At 42.1% G+C, this 20388-nt stretch overlaps 1 protein-coding gene across 7 annotated transcripts in view; it reads right to left on the reverse strand.

Annotated features, from left to right (window-relative positions):
* PTPRT (protein tyrosine phosphatase receptor type T) overlaps nt 1–20388 on the reverse strand; it is a 472716-nt gene that overhangs the window by 79106 nt on the left and 373222 nt on the right. For 6 of the 7 annotated variants that reach the window (XM_087749578.1, XM_087749577.1, XM_087749574.1 and 3 more), the window contains exon 13: nt 14573–14609. In XM_087749578.1, the coding sequence (XP_087605704.1) occupies nt 14573–14609 (37 nt within the window). Of the gene's footprint in view, nt 1–9917; nt 9975–14572; nt 14610–20388 lie in introns of all 7 variants that reach the window. The other variant, XM_087749579.1, reaches the window with a different exon arrangement.

The following is a 20388-nucleotide window of genomic DNA, read 5'->3' on the forward strand; positions in this document are numbered from 1 at the left end:
ATCTTATCTTGGACTTCACCTTTGCTGTTCGAGTCAGCCAAGTCTTCCTCTACAGTTTAAACACAGTAGGAAAAGGGAATCAAAGGTGAAAAGAGTGCTGTCATCAGAAGACTGTAATGTTTTGCTCTTTTAACAACTCTGTGATGCTGACCTTCAGGAAAAGCTGAATCACTTCTGTTCATGAAGTCAGTTGCTCGGGGAGATAATTGAGTCCATATGTTGGTGAGACAGTAGAAAGCCTCACTGGCTTTCTTTTGCCCATTTACCACAGGTTAAACTGCATATGCTTTTGTCCTGGTTTCAGCTGGGATAGAGTTAGTTTTCTTCTTAGTAGCTGGTAGAGCGCTGTGTTTTGGATTTAGGATGAGAATAATGTTGATAACGCACTGATGTTTTGGTTCTTGCTGAGCAGAGTTTACACTAGTCAAGGACTTTTCAGCTTCTTGTGCTCTGCCAGGTGCATAAGAAGCTGGGAGGAAGCATAGCTAGGACAGCTGACCCAGACTGGCCAAAGGGCTATTCCATACCATGTGACATCATGCTCAGTATATAAGCTGGGGGAAGAAGAAGGAAGGGGGGGACATTGGGCGTGATGGCGTTTGTCTTCCCCAGTAACCGTTACGCGTGATGGAGCCCTGCTTTCCTGAGGATGGCTGAACACCTGCCTGCCGATGGGAAGGAGTGAATGAATTCCTTGCTTTGCTTGCGTGCGCAGCTTTTGCTTTACCCATTAAACTGTCTTTATCTCAACCCGTGAGTTTTCTCACTTTTACTCTTTCGATTCTCTCCCCCATCCCACTGGGGGGGAGTGAGCGAGCGGCTGTGTGGTGCTTAGTTGCTGGCTGGGGTTAAACCACGACAGCTTTAAAAGATCTCTGTCTGCAAGGATGAGTCCCAATGGTTACCACGATCAAATCATATAACTGAATATAGGGCTTTCTGATATGTTCTGAATAGGGCCTTAGCTGATGGGTTTCCAGGGATGAGGATCTAATCTTGAATGAAGTGTAATACTCTCATCATACCTTGAAGAGCACATATAGACCAATGACACAAGGAATGCAAAACAAGAAAACTCACCACATGCAGCGATAAAAGTATGATTTCACTTTTCCTACAGCTAAGCTGATAATCTAGTTTGCCACAGCAAAACTTAATATTTACCAAGCAAAAATGCTGACTATTGGAAACACACATGTAATTTTCAGCTTTTTGTCCCTGACAACTCTGCTGCCCTGCTGCATCCACCAATTTTCCCATTCAGTTAAGAGTTCACTGGCAAGTTCTGTGCACACGTGTCTGAAATGCATTAATGGGACTCCTGGGCGTGAAAATAAAGTAATGTATTGGCTGCATATTACCATCTTTATTTGACATCATCTCTTACAATCTTGGATCAAATCTGCCCAAGAGGTGAGCTATATGCCATCATACAGGCAACCCCAACAATATCACACAACAAAGTAAATGATAAAGGCACAATTTTTCCCTGAAAATTGCTAAAACTCTATTTGTTTAAAGGGAAACTCGGAAGTACCCCAAATTATCCTTCATTTGAGTTGCAGTTACTCCTGTGACCCTAAGTAGTAGGTGTTAGAGAATGGTTTTCTACCACAAACAGCACAGTCAGACCCCCTCCATTTTTGTACCTTCTGAATACCCTCATGAATTGTGAGCCACGTTAAAAAAAATTAAGAACGTGCTGTCAACTCCATCCTCTAATCCACTGGATTGGTCTGATTTTGCCAGGCTGTTGCTTGTTACTACAGGCAACATGTGGTCAGTGTATTTTTATTTGATATTTCTCATCCCATTGTAGACTACTGCAGTTCTAGAAAGAGAATAAAGGCTCATTATCTATCCTGACACCTACACACTGCGGTGACTGATTCACTTGAATCTTCTATGTAACTCTTTCTATCTTGGCGAAGGCCAACAATTCCTTTAGGCTACTAGCCCAACCATTTGTAAGCTGTCGCAGCTAACAATGCCTAGGAATTGACAACATGACAGTGTCGGTAAATTCCTGGGTCTTGGATTCTTAAAGCTTTGCAATGAAATGTTACTGCAAAAGTCCTTCGTGTTTCTGCCGCTCTGGCTTATTTTCTTTGTAGGTGCCTAAATCCACTGTGGTTGCTTGTGCTCCCACCTGCACCACGGCCAGTTGTAGGTAAGGAGAATGTTTCTGTTCTGGCAGAAGGAGGTCTGTGAGCTGGTACTGTTCTTGCAGAAGATGACTTCTGCTGCTCCCGAGAGTAACACTTTTTTTAGAATTCCGTTTTGCTTCTCTCCTTTACCAGCATGCAGGCAGATCTGAAATCCTCTGAGCACAGAAGTCCATAAAAAAACTGCTCAGATGGCCATTTCATACAAATGTCTTTAAATAAACTTGGAAAGCTCTGCACTACTGTACTTGAGGGGCCACCCTTTTGTTTCTAAAAAACAATGTTCATATACTGCTGACGTTAAAGGAAAAGAAAACAAAATATAACCATATTTTCTAGTGGTTACTTCCACCACATTTCCTGGAATAAATTGTTCCTCATAACTGAAGCTGGGTACTGGAATAATAGGATATAGAACAGGTCACCACCATTATTACTGTGTGTATTTCAGTGGCACCCGGAGCCCCCGCTAAGGCCAGGACCCCATTACACTCTACTAGCATGAAGTAGGACAATTTTCTGCCCTAAGCTTACTTTCTTAATAAGGAAGGCAAATGATAGAAGACAGTGCCAGAGAAGTGAAGACTGTAGGTCCCTTGACTCCCTATCTGTGTATTATTTACCAGACCAGGCGACTACTTTCAGAGATATACATTTCTGTACTGTACAAAATGCACTGTCCCAGAAGCTTAACCAGTGGCATGAATCTAACTTCCACATGCATCGTCATTCACCTAGCACTCCATTTTACATTCATAGCTATTTCAAGATTTTAGTCCTTTCCCACCAACCTAATTTACTTTGCTTTTTCAACCCCTTTCAAAATTCCCAGAGATCCAGCATCTTGCAGTGAGGCAGAATACACCACATGCAGCACATTCATGGGAAATACTGTTCTGGCGATGCTGCAGAGATACAAAGAGAGCGGAGCAGGAGCAAACGGGTTCTTTCCCAGAGTCGCCTGCCTCATCAGCCCACGAGAAGTCAGGTTTATGGATCATCAAACACTAATTTTTTTCTTTTTTAGTAATGCACTTACAGGCAGCCAAGGTCTAATCCGGCTGTCCTGCTGTGGATTCATAGATACCTAAATCCCAGACTAGTTCAGTAAGGTGCAACTGCTGGCAGCAATGTTTCATATTGCACCAGCTTCTTGCAGCTTTCAACCTTTTAAATTCCTCCTTGTTTCAGATCATGGTTAAAGCTGGCCCTGCAGAGGCTGATAACTTAAGGACAAGAATTTTGAAATCCAAAATTAATTTCAGTATAGAGGGCTGACATTTGTATTCCAGAGTTAAATCTTTCCAAAGATTTCTTCAGCTCAAAGTGTTTCTGTCCGCAAGGAAGAGATGATGTGATTAGTTAGTTTGAGCTGGGAGATGGCTTGCACGTTATTCCAACAGCCTAAACTCAAGTTTTTGCCAGCCATAACTAAAGGAGAGCCTTCGCAAAATGCTAAGAAAGTGAAAAATCACCCACTTACCAGCAAGCGTTCATACATAGCACTATACACTCCTACAGTGATATTCATATCTGCTTTAAATCCTCTTAATGCTCATGCAAGGTAAGTAATAAATTACGTTATTTACTTTATAGATCTGGAAAGAGTAAGGATATGCCTTTGGCATCACAGGCACCCAACAGCAGAGGTGAGGACTGGCATTTCTGGACTGACACCCTGTGGCAATTCCATCAGACCACGCAACCTCTCACAGATGGGGACGGGGTGGGGGACAGAGGGAGAAACAGCAATGGCAGCTAACTGAAGGATACCATGGCAATCTTTCACCCAGCAATTTATGCACAGATATATCATTTGAAAACAATAAGCCACCAGATATAAAGTGACCTTCTCTGTGGAGGTGGCACACTGAAGAACATCCAGGAAAGAATGACTATTGAGTGCATGTAGCTAAGCAGGACTGATAATGTAAGTCTCTTCTATAAAACCTATTTCACAAACTGTAATTTGAAACGTTCTTTATTTAAAGCAGCAATTACAGTACTGCATTAAAAAAGTGTAACTGACAGGAAAAAGAATTCAAAAGAGCCATAGGCAGGAGGAAAAATGGGTATTTATGTGAGATTTCCAACTGGCAAGGCATAAAGAACAGAGTCCTGCGATGGAAGTGGTACCACAATCATCAGTAACCGTGTCACTGCACAGGAGAGAGAAACATCTGATACCACAACAGGAGGAGAAGAGAAAGCAAACAAAATTGCTCTAAGGACAGCTGGGTCAAACACCCAGGGGAAAGAAAAAGGCAGTGCAAATGTACATGAGGGAGCGACAAAATGAGAGAAGCAACACAAGTAATGGGAGGTTCGGCCAGGTGCCAGGACAGACCCAGAAAGGGGACAAGTCAGTCTGGCAAAGACTAGGTTTGGTTTCAAATTTGTAACACCTAAGAATACAACTTCTGATAGAAAGTCACTCTTGAAACAAAAACCAATCAGAAAAAATACTTCAAAGCATTATTTAACCCAGAAAAATTAATGAAAAATAAAGAGTTCAAAGTCATTATGAGTTAATATGAGCTGCACAGAGTCATTTCTTTGTAGCACATAATGGCCAGGCAGCATGCTGAATGTAAAATTTCCTAATAGACCTAGAGGCTTATTTTCAAAAGACAGTTATTCTCAAATCACTTGTAAACATGATTTCCTTTTCTTTTTCTTTCTCATGGTGCTTTCTATGCAAGTGGCCCACAAATGATTAAAGCATCTCTGCATGTAGAAATGTTTTCCCTTATGTTTTCAGATCCTGATTATACCTCTGAAACAGTCTCTGATAGGCAAACACAAGGGCAGACAGGTCCCTTGAAGAATAACAACATTGAGATAAAGGTGGAAGGGCACCGTTTTACATTGTGATCTGGAATACCTGCTAGCCAGCACTACCCAGCAACAGCCCTCTGTGTCAGCTGGCCGTGCGCATGGGCTGTGGGAGACAGACGAGTTTGCCACCTTCAGCAGCGTATACCAGACTACTGGGAATAAAATAAGCTACGCACGATGCCAGTGCTTCTGCGTATCATAAGCCAACAAAGTGAAACGGCTCATCAGATCTGAAAGACAGATTCCACTTTGGCTATTTCTTTGTTGTAAATCATTAAAAAAATGAATACCACGAACAGTATCACTGCACATAATGTCACTACACCAATTTTCTGCCTCCAGTTATTGAAGACTGCAAACGGCACAGGCTTAAGACTACAATGAGATGTTCTCATGTCTTTAAAAAAGCTCAAAAGGAACTGAAAGAATGATGAGAGCCAAAAGCTTTCAACCATATTCTAAGCAGAGAGAGCAGCAAAACAAAGCAGTCCTGGAGAGAAAGACAGACTAGAATTTATATGAGGGATTATCAGGCATACAGGCTGAATCTGTAGGAGGATGAGGGTAAACACACAGTGAGGAATCAAGATTAGCATTACTGAACTGAATGAGAATTAAAAAATAGCAGTAAGAGAATAATTGATTCTGGAGATTCCAGGCAAATCCACCACAAAGGCTTTTCTTTTCTCCTCCTGTTTTCCTCCTTCTCTCTTCAGAATAGAAGCACTTAATTTGTGCTAAAGGCAGATATATGGCCCCCAAGAATGAGAAAGGTTATTACATTTACTTGAAAGAAGAGCTCAGATAAAGAGCAGCTGTTGTGATGCCTACAAGTGATGCGATGGTTCAGAGGGTGATAGCATGTTTCCATTTTAACTCTCCACTTTTGCAGAGCTATTTAGAAACTAGCTTGAAATTATAAAAATGCAAAACAAGTAAAATTCCCATTATCGCAAGTTCAAATTTACAGATGTAACTTAATTTTTGTATGGTCTTAGACAGAGGGAGATCAATCTTTTGATTGATACAGGCAAAAACTTTACAGTGCATGACAATGCTATGGTGTATAATAGACTTGTTGCACCCTACGAACAAAAACTAATTAACCTTTGCACCAGCCAGTCCCCTCTCAGCAGTTACTCTGCTCTCATCATGGTTAGCATTAAAAATCCACAGCCACACCAGCTGCAGAAATTACAAAACCAGTGAGCAAAGTCCAGAGGTGGGTATAAAATGAATACTGAAATAAGGCCACCTTTCGAGCCCGGCTGGTCAAAGGTGCTTTAAGTGCCACGGTGGCCTACAAAAACCATGCCTGATTAAGACTTCACCCTCGAGCTGACTGAGCAGCATGTAAAAGAGGATACTCACCATTTTACAGTAAAAAGGGAGTTATCTGGCCAATGCATTAGGCAGTCTGTGTATGCACACTCTACATGTGCTGCATAAAATACTGGGAAACTTTCTGTACTTTGCCAAGTTGAAGCAGCACTTTCAGGCATGTCTTGAATGAAGATTTTTCTTTTCCTCTACAGTGATAATATGAAACAGTCTCTTTCACACCTACCTCTCTCATGACATTGCCACGTACCCTAATGCTACCGTGTAGTTTTTTTAAATGTCCCGTTCCTGGAAGAAACTGAGAAGCTAATGCATTAAGAATAACCCTGTTTCTGAACATGGGCTCATTGAAAAATCTATGTAAGGAAGCAGAGGCATTGTGTATTTGTAATAGCCTTGGGTTTGTTATGCCTTTGGAATTGCTATTTAAGGACACTGACAATGATAATCTGTTTATGAAAAACCTTTTAAATGATCCACAGCACCTGACCAGCAGCTGAGACACCTTAGGAAGCACCTCCAGATATCAGGAAATGGAGAAGAAATACTGACTACCCAAATAAGTTGGTGTAAGTGTAGGAAGGTTAGGAACACGCAACCCTGCTGTCGTCTGAAATTTAACAGCCCTCCACCTGTGGCTGCCCCATCTCTCAGTCCCTGGGCAGAAGGCTTAAGGGGACATTCAGACAGTTCTTCCTGCAAAACTTCAAGCAGAAGAGAGAGGGGAAAAAAAGCAGCTCTGAATTTCACAAATGAGTCATCATGCATTGCTCCTTGTGTTAAAACTAAATAAACAAAACCAAATCCTTTCTGATTTGACCTTCACTTCTGGCTTTAATATCCAACCACTGCCTTCCCCCCCCCCCCCCCCCCGCCTCCTTCGCCTGGCTACCGGTTCATCATTAGGGCCACAAAAATGATCAGAGGGATGGGACACCTCTGCTATATGGAAAGGCTGAAAGAGCTGGGGTTGTTCAGCCTGGAGAAGAGAAGGCTGCGGGGAGACCTTATTGCGGCCTTTCAATACTTAAAGGGGGCCTACGAGAAAGATGGGGATAGTCTTTTTAGCAAGGCCTGCCGCGACAGGACAAGGGGTAATGGTTTTAAACTAAAAGAGGGTAGATTTAGACTAGATATAAGGAAGAAATTTTTCACAATGAGGGTGGTGAAACACTGGAACGGGTTGCCCAGAGAGGTGGTAGATGCCCTATCCTTGGAAACATTCAAGGCCAGGCTGGATGGGGCTCTGAGCAACCTGATCTGGTTCAAGATGTCCCTGCCAATTGCAGGGGGGATGGACTAGATGACCTTTAAAGGTCCCTTCCATCCCAAAACATTCTATGATTCTATGATCTGCAAACAAAGGTGATGGCACAAGCTACCAGCCACAGCCACAACACATGGCCAACAGCATCCTTTCACACCAGGTGGGTGTTGCAAGGGGACAACAGCCTCCATAGCACTCCAGGTAAATCCATGCCTGCTTTGATTCCAGGAGGACTTGGCTCACACAGCGATAATCAATTCAATTCTGCTTTTTGTAAAGACCTTTCTTTTCTGAAGTGACCCAGTGTATCCCAGCAGTGGATGCTTTGAATTACAGAGGTGATATTTTCAGTCTGCTGTTGCTCATCTATCCCAAATTTTACCTTAAACACTGTGCCTCTCCCAGCCTCTCCCCTCCCACTGCTTCTTTTAATTGGGGAGCCCAAGATTAGGGTCTGTCAGCGCAGCCGAGCTCTAGAGTAGACAACATCCTCTGGAAACTGGGCTGAGGTTATCAAACTCAGTTCACTTGTGGCCTCATCCAGTTTTGCACCCGGTTCTTCACTAATTCGAAGTTGGTTCATTAGCTCCCTGGGTTAAGGAAGCCCCTAAAGTCAACATTTTCAGCCCCTCTAAGTCTTGATACCAAATTTGGTGAAAATAAAGATGCTCACTGGGTTAAGTGGAAATGCACGTACCAGGAAGTTTGAGTTGTCTTCTCAGTGGGGGATATTTTTCAGTAAGAGTAACGTAAGTGTGTCTGTTATTAACAATTACTTACAATGATATGCAAACTTGTACTAAAAAAATAACTTTTAGAAGGCAGAGATTTGTTCAGTGGAAAAGAAAAAAAACACCAAAACATTTTCATGCATTCAACTTAAAAAGTGTGATAAAAGCCTCTGAAATAAATAGCACAAAACAGAATAAACCTGCCAAAGGAATAACATTCCAGTGTATCAGAAGACAAAATGCAATAACAAACAGATTTGAAGTGAGATTAGATCTGTTTAAAAAATATATTATCTGTCTACAAAACCAGAGTATATTTCAGAAAACAGCAGAGCCCTCTTAAATGAATTTGAGGGAGCAAGAGGTATTAAATGAACAGTTTTCATATGCAGCAAAACAGTGTGTAAACAGCAGGAATTTTCTGCTCCTCACTCCACCCCACAAGTGAGGAGGCTGGGGGTGCAGAAGGACTTGGGAGGGGACACGGCTGGGACAGCTAACGACCCCAACTGACCAAAGGGCTATCCCACACCATATGACATCATGCTCAGCATATAAAGAAGAAGGAAGGGGGGGACATTCGGAGTAATGGCGTTTGTCTTCCCAAGTAACCGTTACGCGTGATGGAGCCCTGCTTCCCTGGAGATGGCTGCACACCTGCCTGCCGATGGGAAGGAGGGAATGAATTCCTTGGTTTGCTTTGCTTGCATGTGTGGCTTTTGCTTTACCTGTTAAACTATCTTAACCCATGAGTTTTCTCACTTTTACTCTTCTGATTCTCTCCCCGTCCCACTGGGGGGGAGCGAGCAAGAGGCTGTGTGGTACTTAGGTGCCAGCTGGGATTAAACCACGACATATGCACATCAGGCTAAAGAAGGAGAAACTGTTTCCACCAACTGATGGGATTTGCTCTCTATATTTAAGTTTTCTGGAGTTAAATGATGGTACTCGTCCCAGTGTTATACACGAAGCAAGTTTATGACACAGACCTTCAAGTTCATTCTGATGGAAACTGCAAAACCCTTGAGAAGTTCTGAACCTCCCCACTAGTGATCTGTGAATGACTTTACACAGCGCTACTGAGGCTTGATTCTGCAACGTCTCTGATTCCAGCAGAAGTTTCTACACAGAGGACTGACAGAATCCAGTTTTCATTTTCCTGTCATCATTTCTTCAACAGAAAGACTCAGCTGTCTAAGAGTAAGCATAATGATCAGCCCCAGAAAACGCTGTAGCTACTTTAATTCAAAAATGCAAGGTCATCTCCATGCATGCTCGGGGAGATATTCAGCCTCTACAGAGGGCCAGCAAGGGATCCATGGGGCTCTTTAGTCATGCTCAAGTGCTCCTATGAAGCTTTAAGTGGTGTTTGGACCACCAGATGACCCTCTGCACAGGCATATACTCACTGCAGTGCACCAGGAGTGCCTCGTAAGGAGTGCCCCCTTTATACCGTAGTTAGGATAATTGTAAAAGTGTTTTTCCCATGCAAACCAAATATGAAACAAGAAGTCACGAAGCTGCTCAGAGTTCTGGAAGTTTGAACAGTTTGCCTTTTCCTGAACTGATAATCACCTGTGCTCAAGAGGCTGGGCGGGTTTCGCGTGGTCACCTGTTGCCTACCTATTACTGCTAAGAACAAGCAAAATCGTTCCCAGGCAGCATGTGCAAGAAAAAAGAAGGAAAAAAATAAAAATGTACCTCATAATGATATTAAAGTTCCATTCTTTCATTTGCAAGAACTCACATTTTAAAGAAAGAAGAAATGAGTATCAGGAGATAAGGAACCATTAATGAGCCCTCTGCCTTGGTTTCAGTTACACTGTGAAATTAATTTAATGCACTTTAAGAATACAAGAGGTAATCGCTCTCTCTTGGTGAGAGGTTGCAATTTTCTCTAATAAAGTGTCAATATAAATATGTTGCTTTAAGACAGGGAGAACAAGTCAGTTAATTCAGAAAGAATGGGACATATTAAAACAAATGCTAGCAAGGAAACCAAATGGCAAAACTAATAAATAAACTAGCTGAATGAAAATTGTACGGCAGAGAGCTGGTAAATCGGGATTTAATTAGAAACTTATTTTTAAAGAGTGTTTTATGGTAATGTTACACATCCAAGTGACTAATGCTGTGAAGGACAACATTTCTCCAGTAATTTAAAAAAAGTGGAGCATCCCATGTGAGGACAGATGGTTATGGCTGGAAGTGGTAAGAAACCTGAGACCAACAAACCTGAAAATAAATACATACGTAGATACAAAAGGTTAATAACGCTTGTGGATTTAAAACATGCTGGCAAAACGTGAAATGGCTACACAGACTGGACAAACGCAGAGAGCTTTCTGATGGATGGTCAGATGTTACCATAGCAAAGGCTGACGATGAGTCCCTGCCACTGGCCCTTGCCACCGGCATCAGCCAACCCTTACATTGAGACACTGGATGGAGGAACATGTGCTTGCCCAGCTGGGCATCTATTAGCTCTGCTTTAGAGGATGCGCTCCTGGTGTCATGACCTACTGCTCTGAAATGCTGACACCCCCCCTCACCCTGACATTGAATAGGCCAATACATGAACATTTGAGAGATCTTTCTTGCGACCACAAGAATCAAGTTCATCTGAACAGGAGCAGCAGGCAGAAAACCATGCAGAACAGTGCACCGCTGGGAGAGATGGGAAGCAGCTCCTGCATGGAGCTGAGCTGAACTGAAACAGGGTTGATCTGAACAGTCTATTTCTGGCTAAAAGGGAAGGAGAGAAAACTGGGAAATCTCCAAAACTCTCTTTAATGGACTAAAACACTTTTTAGAGAGATGTCTACTTTCATTTTCTTGGTTTTGAGGCAATGGGACATACAAAGAAAATTGCCTCCCAGTCTGCTGAAGTAGCAGCCTCATGTATCTCTCAAGTAATTAAAGCTACTCAGCTTCTGAACAGGTGCCTTGCAGCAACACCCAGGATGTGTTATAATCCCCCAGTAACACACTGCCTAACACATTTTATTGCCTAATTACTCCCACACTCACGTTTACTGCCCTTGTTAATCCAGTACTTCAAGAGAATACTTGCTTTGCTTAAACCTGTCTTGATCCTAATCTTCCTGTCATTGGTGTAAATCAGAACTCATTTCACTAACGTTAATGGAGCTACTGCAGTGTCAAATGTCTAGGAATGGAAAAATTAGGCCTATAGCCCAAAATGAACATTTAGTCTGGCACCAGTAGTACGTATTTATTTTCTTGCGTCAAAACAAAATATGCTTTGCTGGTACCAACTCAAAGCGGAGCTTTTAAGCTGTCACTGTTGAGATTAGACCCCACTCCAAGAAAGGTGGTTTTTTTTCCTCTTACCAAAGACACCACAGTGGTATCTTTGCTGGCAGCTCTGAAGATTTCGTTCAAGGCAGACCACAGGTTTGCTCATTCTCTCCACAGAAAGACAACGATGCACATAAAGGCGAATACAGGGCAATGTCATTAAAGATAATCAATATAATGAGTAGACAGAAGACAGCACAGACACAGTAGATCAGCTAGAACATCCCAGCTATCAGCCTTTGATCAGGTCACAATGTTATTATCGTTTCATGAGTGTCTCTGTCCATTGCCGCACAGCAGGGAGAGGGCAGATACAACACCCCTCTTCAGGGGCTGGGACGTGGAGTGTCTGAGTCCTTCTATTCATATGGAGTTAATGTATGGTGGGAATTCAGCCTCATGACATATGGAAATCTGAAACTATGGGAAAGCTCCAAACCACAGACCCACAGTATTCAGCTATTGCTCAGCTGCTTATACTTCACAGGTGCCAGCAATGGAAGATGCTGTTACATTATCAAGACTACAAATTCCCTTGTGATGCTACCTTTCGTGTGAGCTGCAGGCCATATTGTACCCTTCCAGAGCTAAAACTGCATAAAATTAGCCACAGCTGTGCATATTCCACTGTCCTTGCTAATGGGTCAGGCACTGAGAAATACAACATTGCAATTCACAGAGTGAAGACAAGAAAAAAAAGAAAAAAAAATCCGCAGAGATTTCCACACTCCATGTATAGAAATAAGACATCTGCCTATAAATCAAAAGTGATATCCATTGAGACAGGGAGAACACTAGAACTACCATAACTTCTTGTCCTTTTCCATTCGTGTCAATCAAGAAAAATCCTAAAGAATAAGATCACCAAAAAACAGTGGCTCTAGGCATCCTCAGGCTATACCCATCTCTTTTATATCTCTTAGCAAATTAATATTAGTAAGAGATCCTTTTTAAAAAAGAGATGACTTTCTGAAATGACAGGATGAGGGTAGCTTATTGACCCTTCCTGGTGACCTAACAGGTTAATGAAAATTAAATCGGTTTGCAGAAGTCAACTCAAGGTGAAACACTTATGTGACTCTTTTCTGAAGTACTCAAATCAGGCAGTGCAAATCAAACGGTCATGCAAGAACGGGACTTTTCAAGCTACACAGGTTTTTATTTTTCTTTGAATAGTCACAGAGCAAAATCTTTTCTGCTAGCATGACAACATTCTTCCAACTTTTTTCAACTCCAGAAAAAGGAACAACTGAAATGAAAGAAACTACAGGTTTCAAAAAATGCATTATTCCTGCCTCTCTGATCTCACGAAGTGACCTTTAGTCATGCTCTGGGAAAACCCTGGGGAGACTCACTTCACCCAGACTCGTCTTACCCAGTCCTGTTCCTTCCATTTCTACCACCAGAAAGCCAAAATAAGGTATCCAAAATGGTCACTTCACTACCAGCTGGAAAAACTGAGGAGGAAGGAGGGGAGACTGAGACACATAGAATGTTTGTAACCCAGAGAAATGAATTAAATACGGATTTTACGAGGAACTTTTAGAAAGGAAAGCAACAAGAGGATATGGGGAGCACCAGAGCCACAGATGAAAGGGAGAAAGGGGAGAAATGGCTCATCCTCCTTGGCTTTCAGTGGTGACACAACTGCTTACAGCCCTACCAGTTTGCATATCAGGTCTCAGCAGTGAAAACAGCTGCATGGGTGGGAACTTCATGCAGCACCTACCACCCCAGTGCATGATTTTCTGTAACAGACTGGGGGATGTCTCCATATAAAGACGAAAAAAGTCCTCTTCTGCTACCCAGCAACTGTTAGCTGGGGCTTCTTTGATCCCTCTCAACTCCGCTGTAAGTGCAGATGCAGAAGTGATCAGGAGAAAGTACCTAGAAGTAATTAACTTCTGTTACTGCCACAAGACAGATAGGAGTGAAAAGAATAGAAAAAGTGAGATGGTGCCTCAAAGAAGGTCGTAGGCTCCTGCCAATTTTTGTTCAACTCTGGAAAGACTCCACAGGCAGTAATGCAGTTATTCCACATTTCAGCAAAGTAGCAAGAGCACAAGATGCAACCCTGAGTTTTGGAAATGGAGAGCTACCTGTAGTATGGCCCATGGCAATTACCCTATCATTTCCTTAGAGCTCATTTTGACACTTTGTCTTGTGTGGAAGAAGTCTCTTTACAGCTACTCTTCTGTTTGCATTACAAGTAAATTGCTGGCAAAGGAGCCCCTGGGGTGATTTTGAAGTCCTTAGAAGAGTTGTTAAAAGCAACTCCAAGAAGGAACCTGGACAATGCCATCCCCAGTCCCTCAAGAGCTACACCTTGTGAAGCAACCTGGGGATCGGAGCATTGCATCTGAACAATATTTGTCTTGGGTTTGCTCAGTCTGGTCTATTTGACTTATCAGTTTGATCTATTCTGAACTAATAGCAATAAAAATAAGGAGCGTACTCTACTCTGTTGAGTTATACCGTGAAAACGGTGTGATGTAAGAATTGTGCCCCGCTGTGTTCAAGGTTGGGCTCATGCGAGATCTCCTCGTACTTATCTACTTTATAAAGTTGTGGAGAGAACAAAGTTAATAGGAAGCTTTTTCAGTGACATTCTGTCAGTAGCAAGAACAGTCCTCAGGACAGGAAAGCTGTCGGCAGAATAAAGGAAAGGAGGAACCACAGAGAGACAGATACCCTGTCTTAAAAAAATGAGAGTCCACACATATAGTGTAGTGGTTCTGGAAATTTTTGTTCTGCCTTTGTAATCTTCCTTAAAAAAAAAAAAAAAAGAAAGAAAGAAAAGAAAGAGGCTTGTTCTTTTTCTTTGAATAGTAACTGTAATCAAATTGTGTCACCACTGCAGCTTTTACATTACTGGCATTGTGCTTTGCAGGAAAAGGAGGCCCACATACCTTTTGTTGCCAGCCGGACACAGTTGATTTTTGTTTCCTGAAAAACAAACAAACAAAAAAAAATAGGAAAACATCAAGGTGTGGAATTTGACCATCTACAATAAACATACATGCCTTTAAAAAGATACTAAAAGAAATAAGCATTTTTCTTACACTTCCATCTCTGAAAACACCACCAACAGTTCTAGTTGCATAAAACACTCCATACTAATGGACTTGCATACGGCAGCTTCTCTAACTGTTGAGAAGTTAAGAGTGACAACATGTTTTTCCACACTCGATGTGTGAGTGATGGGTCCCGTGTAACTGCCTGATTAACTCACAGAATTTACCAGTTAAATGACCTGATCTTTAATAGGCAGACAAGCCTTGGGTCAAAAGTACATGCAACTGTACATCTAATTTTCATGCACCATTACTGCAAATTTTGCAAATTGGGTATTTATTTAAACACATGGCAAACAGACACCAAAGTAGTCATTTGAATATTTCAGCTCTCTTGTATGTATGCGAAGCAAAACAGCATGCTGTATGGCTAGCCCTGCCAAATGAGCTATTCAAACACAACCCACACCACTGCAGTTTTTCATTGCAGAGCTGGGATAAAACCCAACGTTTTTGTTCAATCCACCTCAGAGCTCGGAGATCTGCGTAAACAGGAGTTTGGATCGGAACAGCAATGTTGTATTTGGCTTAACTAAAAGCTTGAACTCGGCAGCCCTCTCAGGCCACTTCTGCTGAAAACACATCCTTTCTGGTATCCCCAGTTCCTCATTCTACAGCCCTTGCTGGCATGGATTGCTTCTGTTCGATGCATGATTCCCGTCCAAATCTTAATGTGTTGCTTTGGTTAAAAAGCTGACTTTGTCAGGCAGTAATCTGCTGCAGGGTTTTCTTAGCACTTGATGTCTTTACATGCTCTTGAACGTGTCTCAGGTGTAACGAATACTGCATAAATTACTGTGCGTAACAATGCTACATTAGTATGGATGCTGTCTGTGCTCTGGAAACAACAGCCTAGCAAATGCACTGCTGAGCACCTCATTCCATCCTCAAGCACTAAGATGAACACTGTGAAAGCCTGAATTTGCTCTTGGAGAAAATCTGTTCCACCTGCGACAGACCTTCCCAGCCTGAGCAGAAAAACACGGTCCCATCGTCCCTTCCTCCTCGCTTCCTCATGTTGCACGTAGGAAGGGGAAAATTGCAGGATCCACACTGGGAAAATGCAAGAGCGATTCCCTCTGATCCCTTTCTATGCATTCCTCAAGATACAAGTCAGCCACACTGTCTGGATATAAGTAACCGTGGACGTAGTCTAAAAACAACGAAATATTCAGGACAAACTGCCCCTTTGTTGATTTTGCCTTCAGACTGCCTTAAGGAAGTCCTGGATCACCGAGGACAAAGAGTGTCTGGGTCATCCTTCCCAGCCATACAGCCCCCAGAGCAGGACTGAAGCACTGTTTATCCCCGTAAACCAGAGGCATCTCTCTTTGATGCACTGACTCCTCTCTCCCTCAAAAATCACCTTCTCTACACAACCTGTACAACCGTCGGCACTGCAAAGTCAATGTAACTGTACAATAGAGCTCATCATTCACCTCTGCCTCATGTACAATCAACTCGAATTGCCAGCTATTCTGGAATTCCAAAATCTTTATTAGTAGTGATGATATATGAAGCAGGAAAAACATAGCTTTATTTTCAGAGCACTGCCTCAGCACATAATGCTGGGAATTTTAAGATAGGTGGATTCTGATGTAGTTTACAATCTAAGACAAGGTGACCTGGAAAATCAGTGATGAAAAATAAAATAAATAAAAAATATCAAGACAGCATTTTTGCAGTCTAAAAGTAGGTGGACACTTCCTCACATTTTGTTGTGGAAATTTTTTTTCTGTATTTGTTGCTTTCTGCTAGCTTCAAAGTGCAACAAAAAGCTGGAGAAATGAGTCAATGTTGAGAAAAGAAGAGGTGAGAAAACAAAAACTGAAATCTTGTTAATGATGCTGTAACTGATCTCATTTGAGCATGTGCGTATTCCTGCACATTACCCTCCCACAGGGTAATTTGGGAAGACAGGATGCAGTGTGTTCTGTTTGCATCTACAGCTACTAATTGCTGCATTTAGCAGACAATCATAGTTATTAGAAGACCATCATCTGGCTCTGCCAAAAGCAAGGGCAATCAATCATTAGAGGAACAAGACATCTGGACTTCAGAACTTCATTTCAAATTGCATCTTCTGAGAAGGAAAACATAAAAGAAACCTACACAGACACCAGACATCCAGCTACTAGGGATGCTAAAGTTTCAAGACTTGAACTTAGTCCATATTCCTGATTAGGGCTGATTACTCCATTGATTTCCATTGATCACCTCATTGATCAACCCACTGCTCATCTCTTTGGTGTCTCGTAAAAATGAGATGTCTTTAAATTTACTCTATTTTTCTTTGATTGATGCTGAGAATTGTGAGTTTGTATGAACTTTTCTATAAAGAAAGAGAATACATAAACACAGGGGATTTTTTTTCAAAAAAAAACAGTAAAACCATTTTCCCACAGTGACATTTGTTTTCTGAAAAATACTACTTTTGATTCAGACAAGGTGCTTTCCCGCCCACAGAAAAGCAAGATGCTTCTGTTTGGTCAATAGTAAAGCAAGAATAAACAACGTAGGTAATTCTCAATTATCCATCCAGATGGCTTAAAGCAATTATAAGAAAAATAATGAAATAGAGATAATTAAAAAGTTGTAAAAAAACAAAAATAATTTCCCCACATTTCAGTCTCCGTGTTGTTTCTGAACGTTCTTTCAAATGCTGTGATACCTAATTCCCATTTTGTGATATCACAGAAGTTTTACAAGGCCTTATGTCTGCAACAATCTTAATCATGACCCAAGATCCTACATGTTCAGCATAAGATACTGGTTTCGTATTATGGCTGAAGTCACAGGAATAATTCAATTTAAGATCCCACGAGCACTACTACTTCAGCTCTGTATCACTGCCAGGTTATGGCAGACATTTTCTATCCAAACAGTAACAGAACAATGTAGGCATATTTTAACCAAGATCCTGGCATAGGAAAACACTGCATGAATACATCCTACAGCTCTTGATCCAACCATCATTTTCCAACATGCTTCGTATCCAGAACGCTTACAGTGTATTAAGTAAATTATTAGTAAATTAACTAATTTTTTAAGTCCATACACCATGGACATAGACGAGGTGAGGATCGTGTTCTGGAGTGCTGGCAGGCTGTTCTGGAGGGCAGACCCAGGCCTATGCCTCTACCGCGCTGGAGACTCTCCACAGAGGACATGAACTGTGCCGAGAAGCTGCGTAAGCCCTCTCTGCCAACACAGCTCATGCACGCAGGCTTGAAACTACACACCATCAGCCTGTTTTAGCATCCCTCTGAATTTTCAGGGGTTTTTTTAAATGTTCTTTTAATATAGTTTGTTTCTTCCTTTTTCAAAAAAAGGGAGCTGACGTTGTCTACTAATTACTTAGGTTCCTAAACACATATTTCACACAAGTACACTGGATGATAACAAGATAAGTTCTGCCTCTGTCTCTTTAGTGTTTGGATAGGAACAATTTTCTGCAGAAAAGGGCTACGAGGGCAGCAGGACATATGTTTATGTGACAGCTGCATCTTCACAACCTAAAAGGGCAAATGATTTTTTTTTTCTTTTCTTTTAAAATGACAGCTTGTTGTTTACAGACTACGAACAACAATAAAAGAAGCAGAGCTTTTTCAACCATCTGTTTTCACACCCACAGTTTTTGCTTTCCTTTACTATTATTATGACTTTGCATTAGTTAAACAGCACTTGCCTTGTCTGAAGAACCACCTGCCAGCACCGCTGAGACCTGCTGTCCCCACGCCCACCGTTCGGGGCTGCCCTGCAACACCCACAGTTTCATCAGGCAGCTCAAACCGGGGACAGGCAATTTTAACTTTCGCTGCTGCACAGACAAGACAAGGAATTACCAATCTCCCACTTGGCCTCAGTTTCAACTTTAGCTCCCTGTGTCCCAGAGCTATACACTGAGCATGCTTGTTGGCAACCTGCTTCACAGAACATAGAAACCATGGTTCTGTCCACTGAACATCGTAAGGATTTGGATTTTTTTTGGTCCTCAACAAATTTCGCTCAAGTTCAGGAGAGCTTTAGGTCACGTGTTTCTTTTTCATCCCTCTGAAGCCAACTGTTTGCTGCCTTTAAAGTGAACCATGTGCATATGTCTGTGCAGGGTCAATGGTCTCCCCTGTAATTGCTATTGCCAGCTTAAGGAAACTGTTAATTCTCCAAGAGACTAAGCTAAACCTAGTATTGCCTTTCCAATTCTCAGCTATTTTTAGTATCTGTCTCATTTGGAGAAGGGAGGTTTAACAAAGTGGTTAGGGATTTTATTATTTACAATAGAAAGTTATTTCAATGATACATAGTTCATCATTGAACACCCATACCTCCCAAACTCTCAAATGTGAGGTAGACTGGACGATTTTATTTACGCTGTTGACAGAACTATCAGGAAAACCCTCAGGTCCACACACTCTGGCCCAAGATGGCCAAACAGATGTGGAAAGAGGGGCTTACAAAGAGTGAAGTGCTTCCACAGCTGCTTTATTTCCGCCCCAGCAGCTCCAACATGAGATTAAGAAGCAGTAAACATATGTGAACAAAACTGTACACCCAAAATCCTACTGAACACAGAGCTCCTCAAAGCTGTTGAACAGTTCACAGAAGCAACACAGGCAGCCTTGGTGCCACTTCATTTTTCAGAACGGGGCTCGTGCTGAACTAAAGTACCTCACTGTTTTTTTCATGGGCCATCTCTACAGGGATGAATCCCACCTCTCTGTTGACAGCTCTAGCCATACCTCCAAAACATCCCAGAAGAATGTTGCGTACTGCAAGTAGACCCGTCAGCATCTAGAAATCCAGCCCGAAGTCCCCTGATAATAATGAACTGCCTGATTGTGCATGTAGTACAAGTCATTAGAGAGGAAAAAAATCAATAAGAATCTCTGTAGAGTCTATCATTCCCTCAAAAATAATATTCTCATTGATTCCTGTGGTGCTACTTTTCACAATTCTGGCCTGAAAACATCATTCACCTGTTGGACCACCAGGCTGCAGGAGCAGCTGGCAGCATCCCCCACATCATCTCCTGCTGTGTTACAAAGGCTCCTGCCTTATCTCCCATTTAGAGGAAAAATGGCCAAGAGTTATTGATTGCAACTGTGCTGTTACAGATTTCATTTTATCTCAATAAGGTAAAATGCAACTGCAGGAAGGATTTTTAGGAAGCTCTGGTTTCTGAGCTGCTCAAAAATTCAGGCAGGTTTCACACAGCAGCCAAAGAACTCTCCCCATTTGCCCATGCAGCTGGATCACTTACCAGAGACTGTCACCTACGATGACCCAGATAAAGAACTTGGGGACAATAAAACCTGAAACATTTGACTTTGATTATTAAGTCGGTATAAGAGAATAACACAGTCTTGCCACCTTGGCCTCACCTTTCAGAGGCTTAAACACTGAAAGGGCTGGTGTTTTAAAGGGGTGAGCTGAGGGAGGCTTTTCAGACACAAAACGTCATGCTCTGTCAGGCAGCCATCTGTAGCAGCCGGCACCAGGACAACCAGCAAACATCAGTTAACTACCTGGATGGCTGCAACAGCGTGTGGGGAGATCCTGCCAGAGGAGAGCGCAGCCACTCGTCCATTCTTCTTCCTGTGTCACTCCTTGTGCTAACTCCGTCTAACAATTAATTGGTAACTAACGGTGCT

Source organism: Nipponia nippon, unplaced genomic scaffold, assembly GCF_047370975.1.
Source record: "Nipponia nippon isolate SJK-2023a ecotype South Korea unplaced genomic scaffold, ASM4737097v1 scaffold_13, whole genome shotgun sequence".
Classification (NCBI taxonomy): domain Eukaryota; kingdom Metazoa; phylum Chordata; class Aves; order Pelecaniformes; family Threskiornithidae; genus Nipponia; species Nipponia nippon.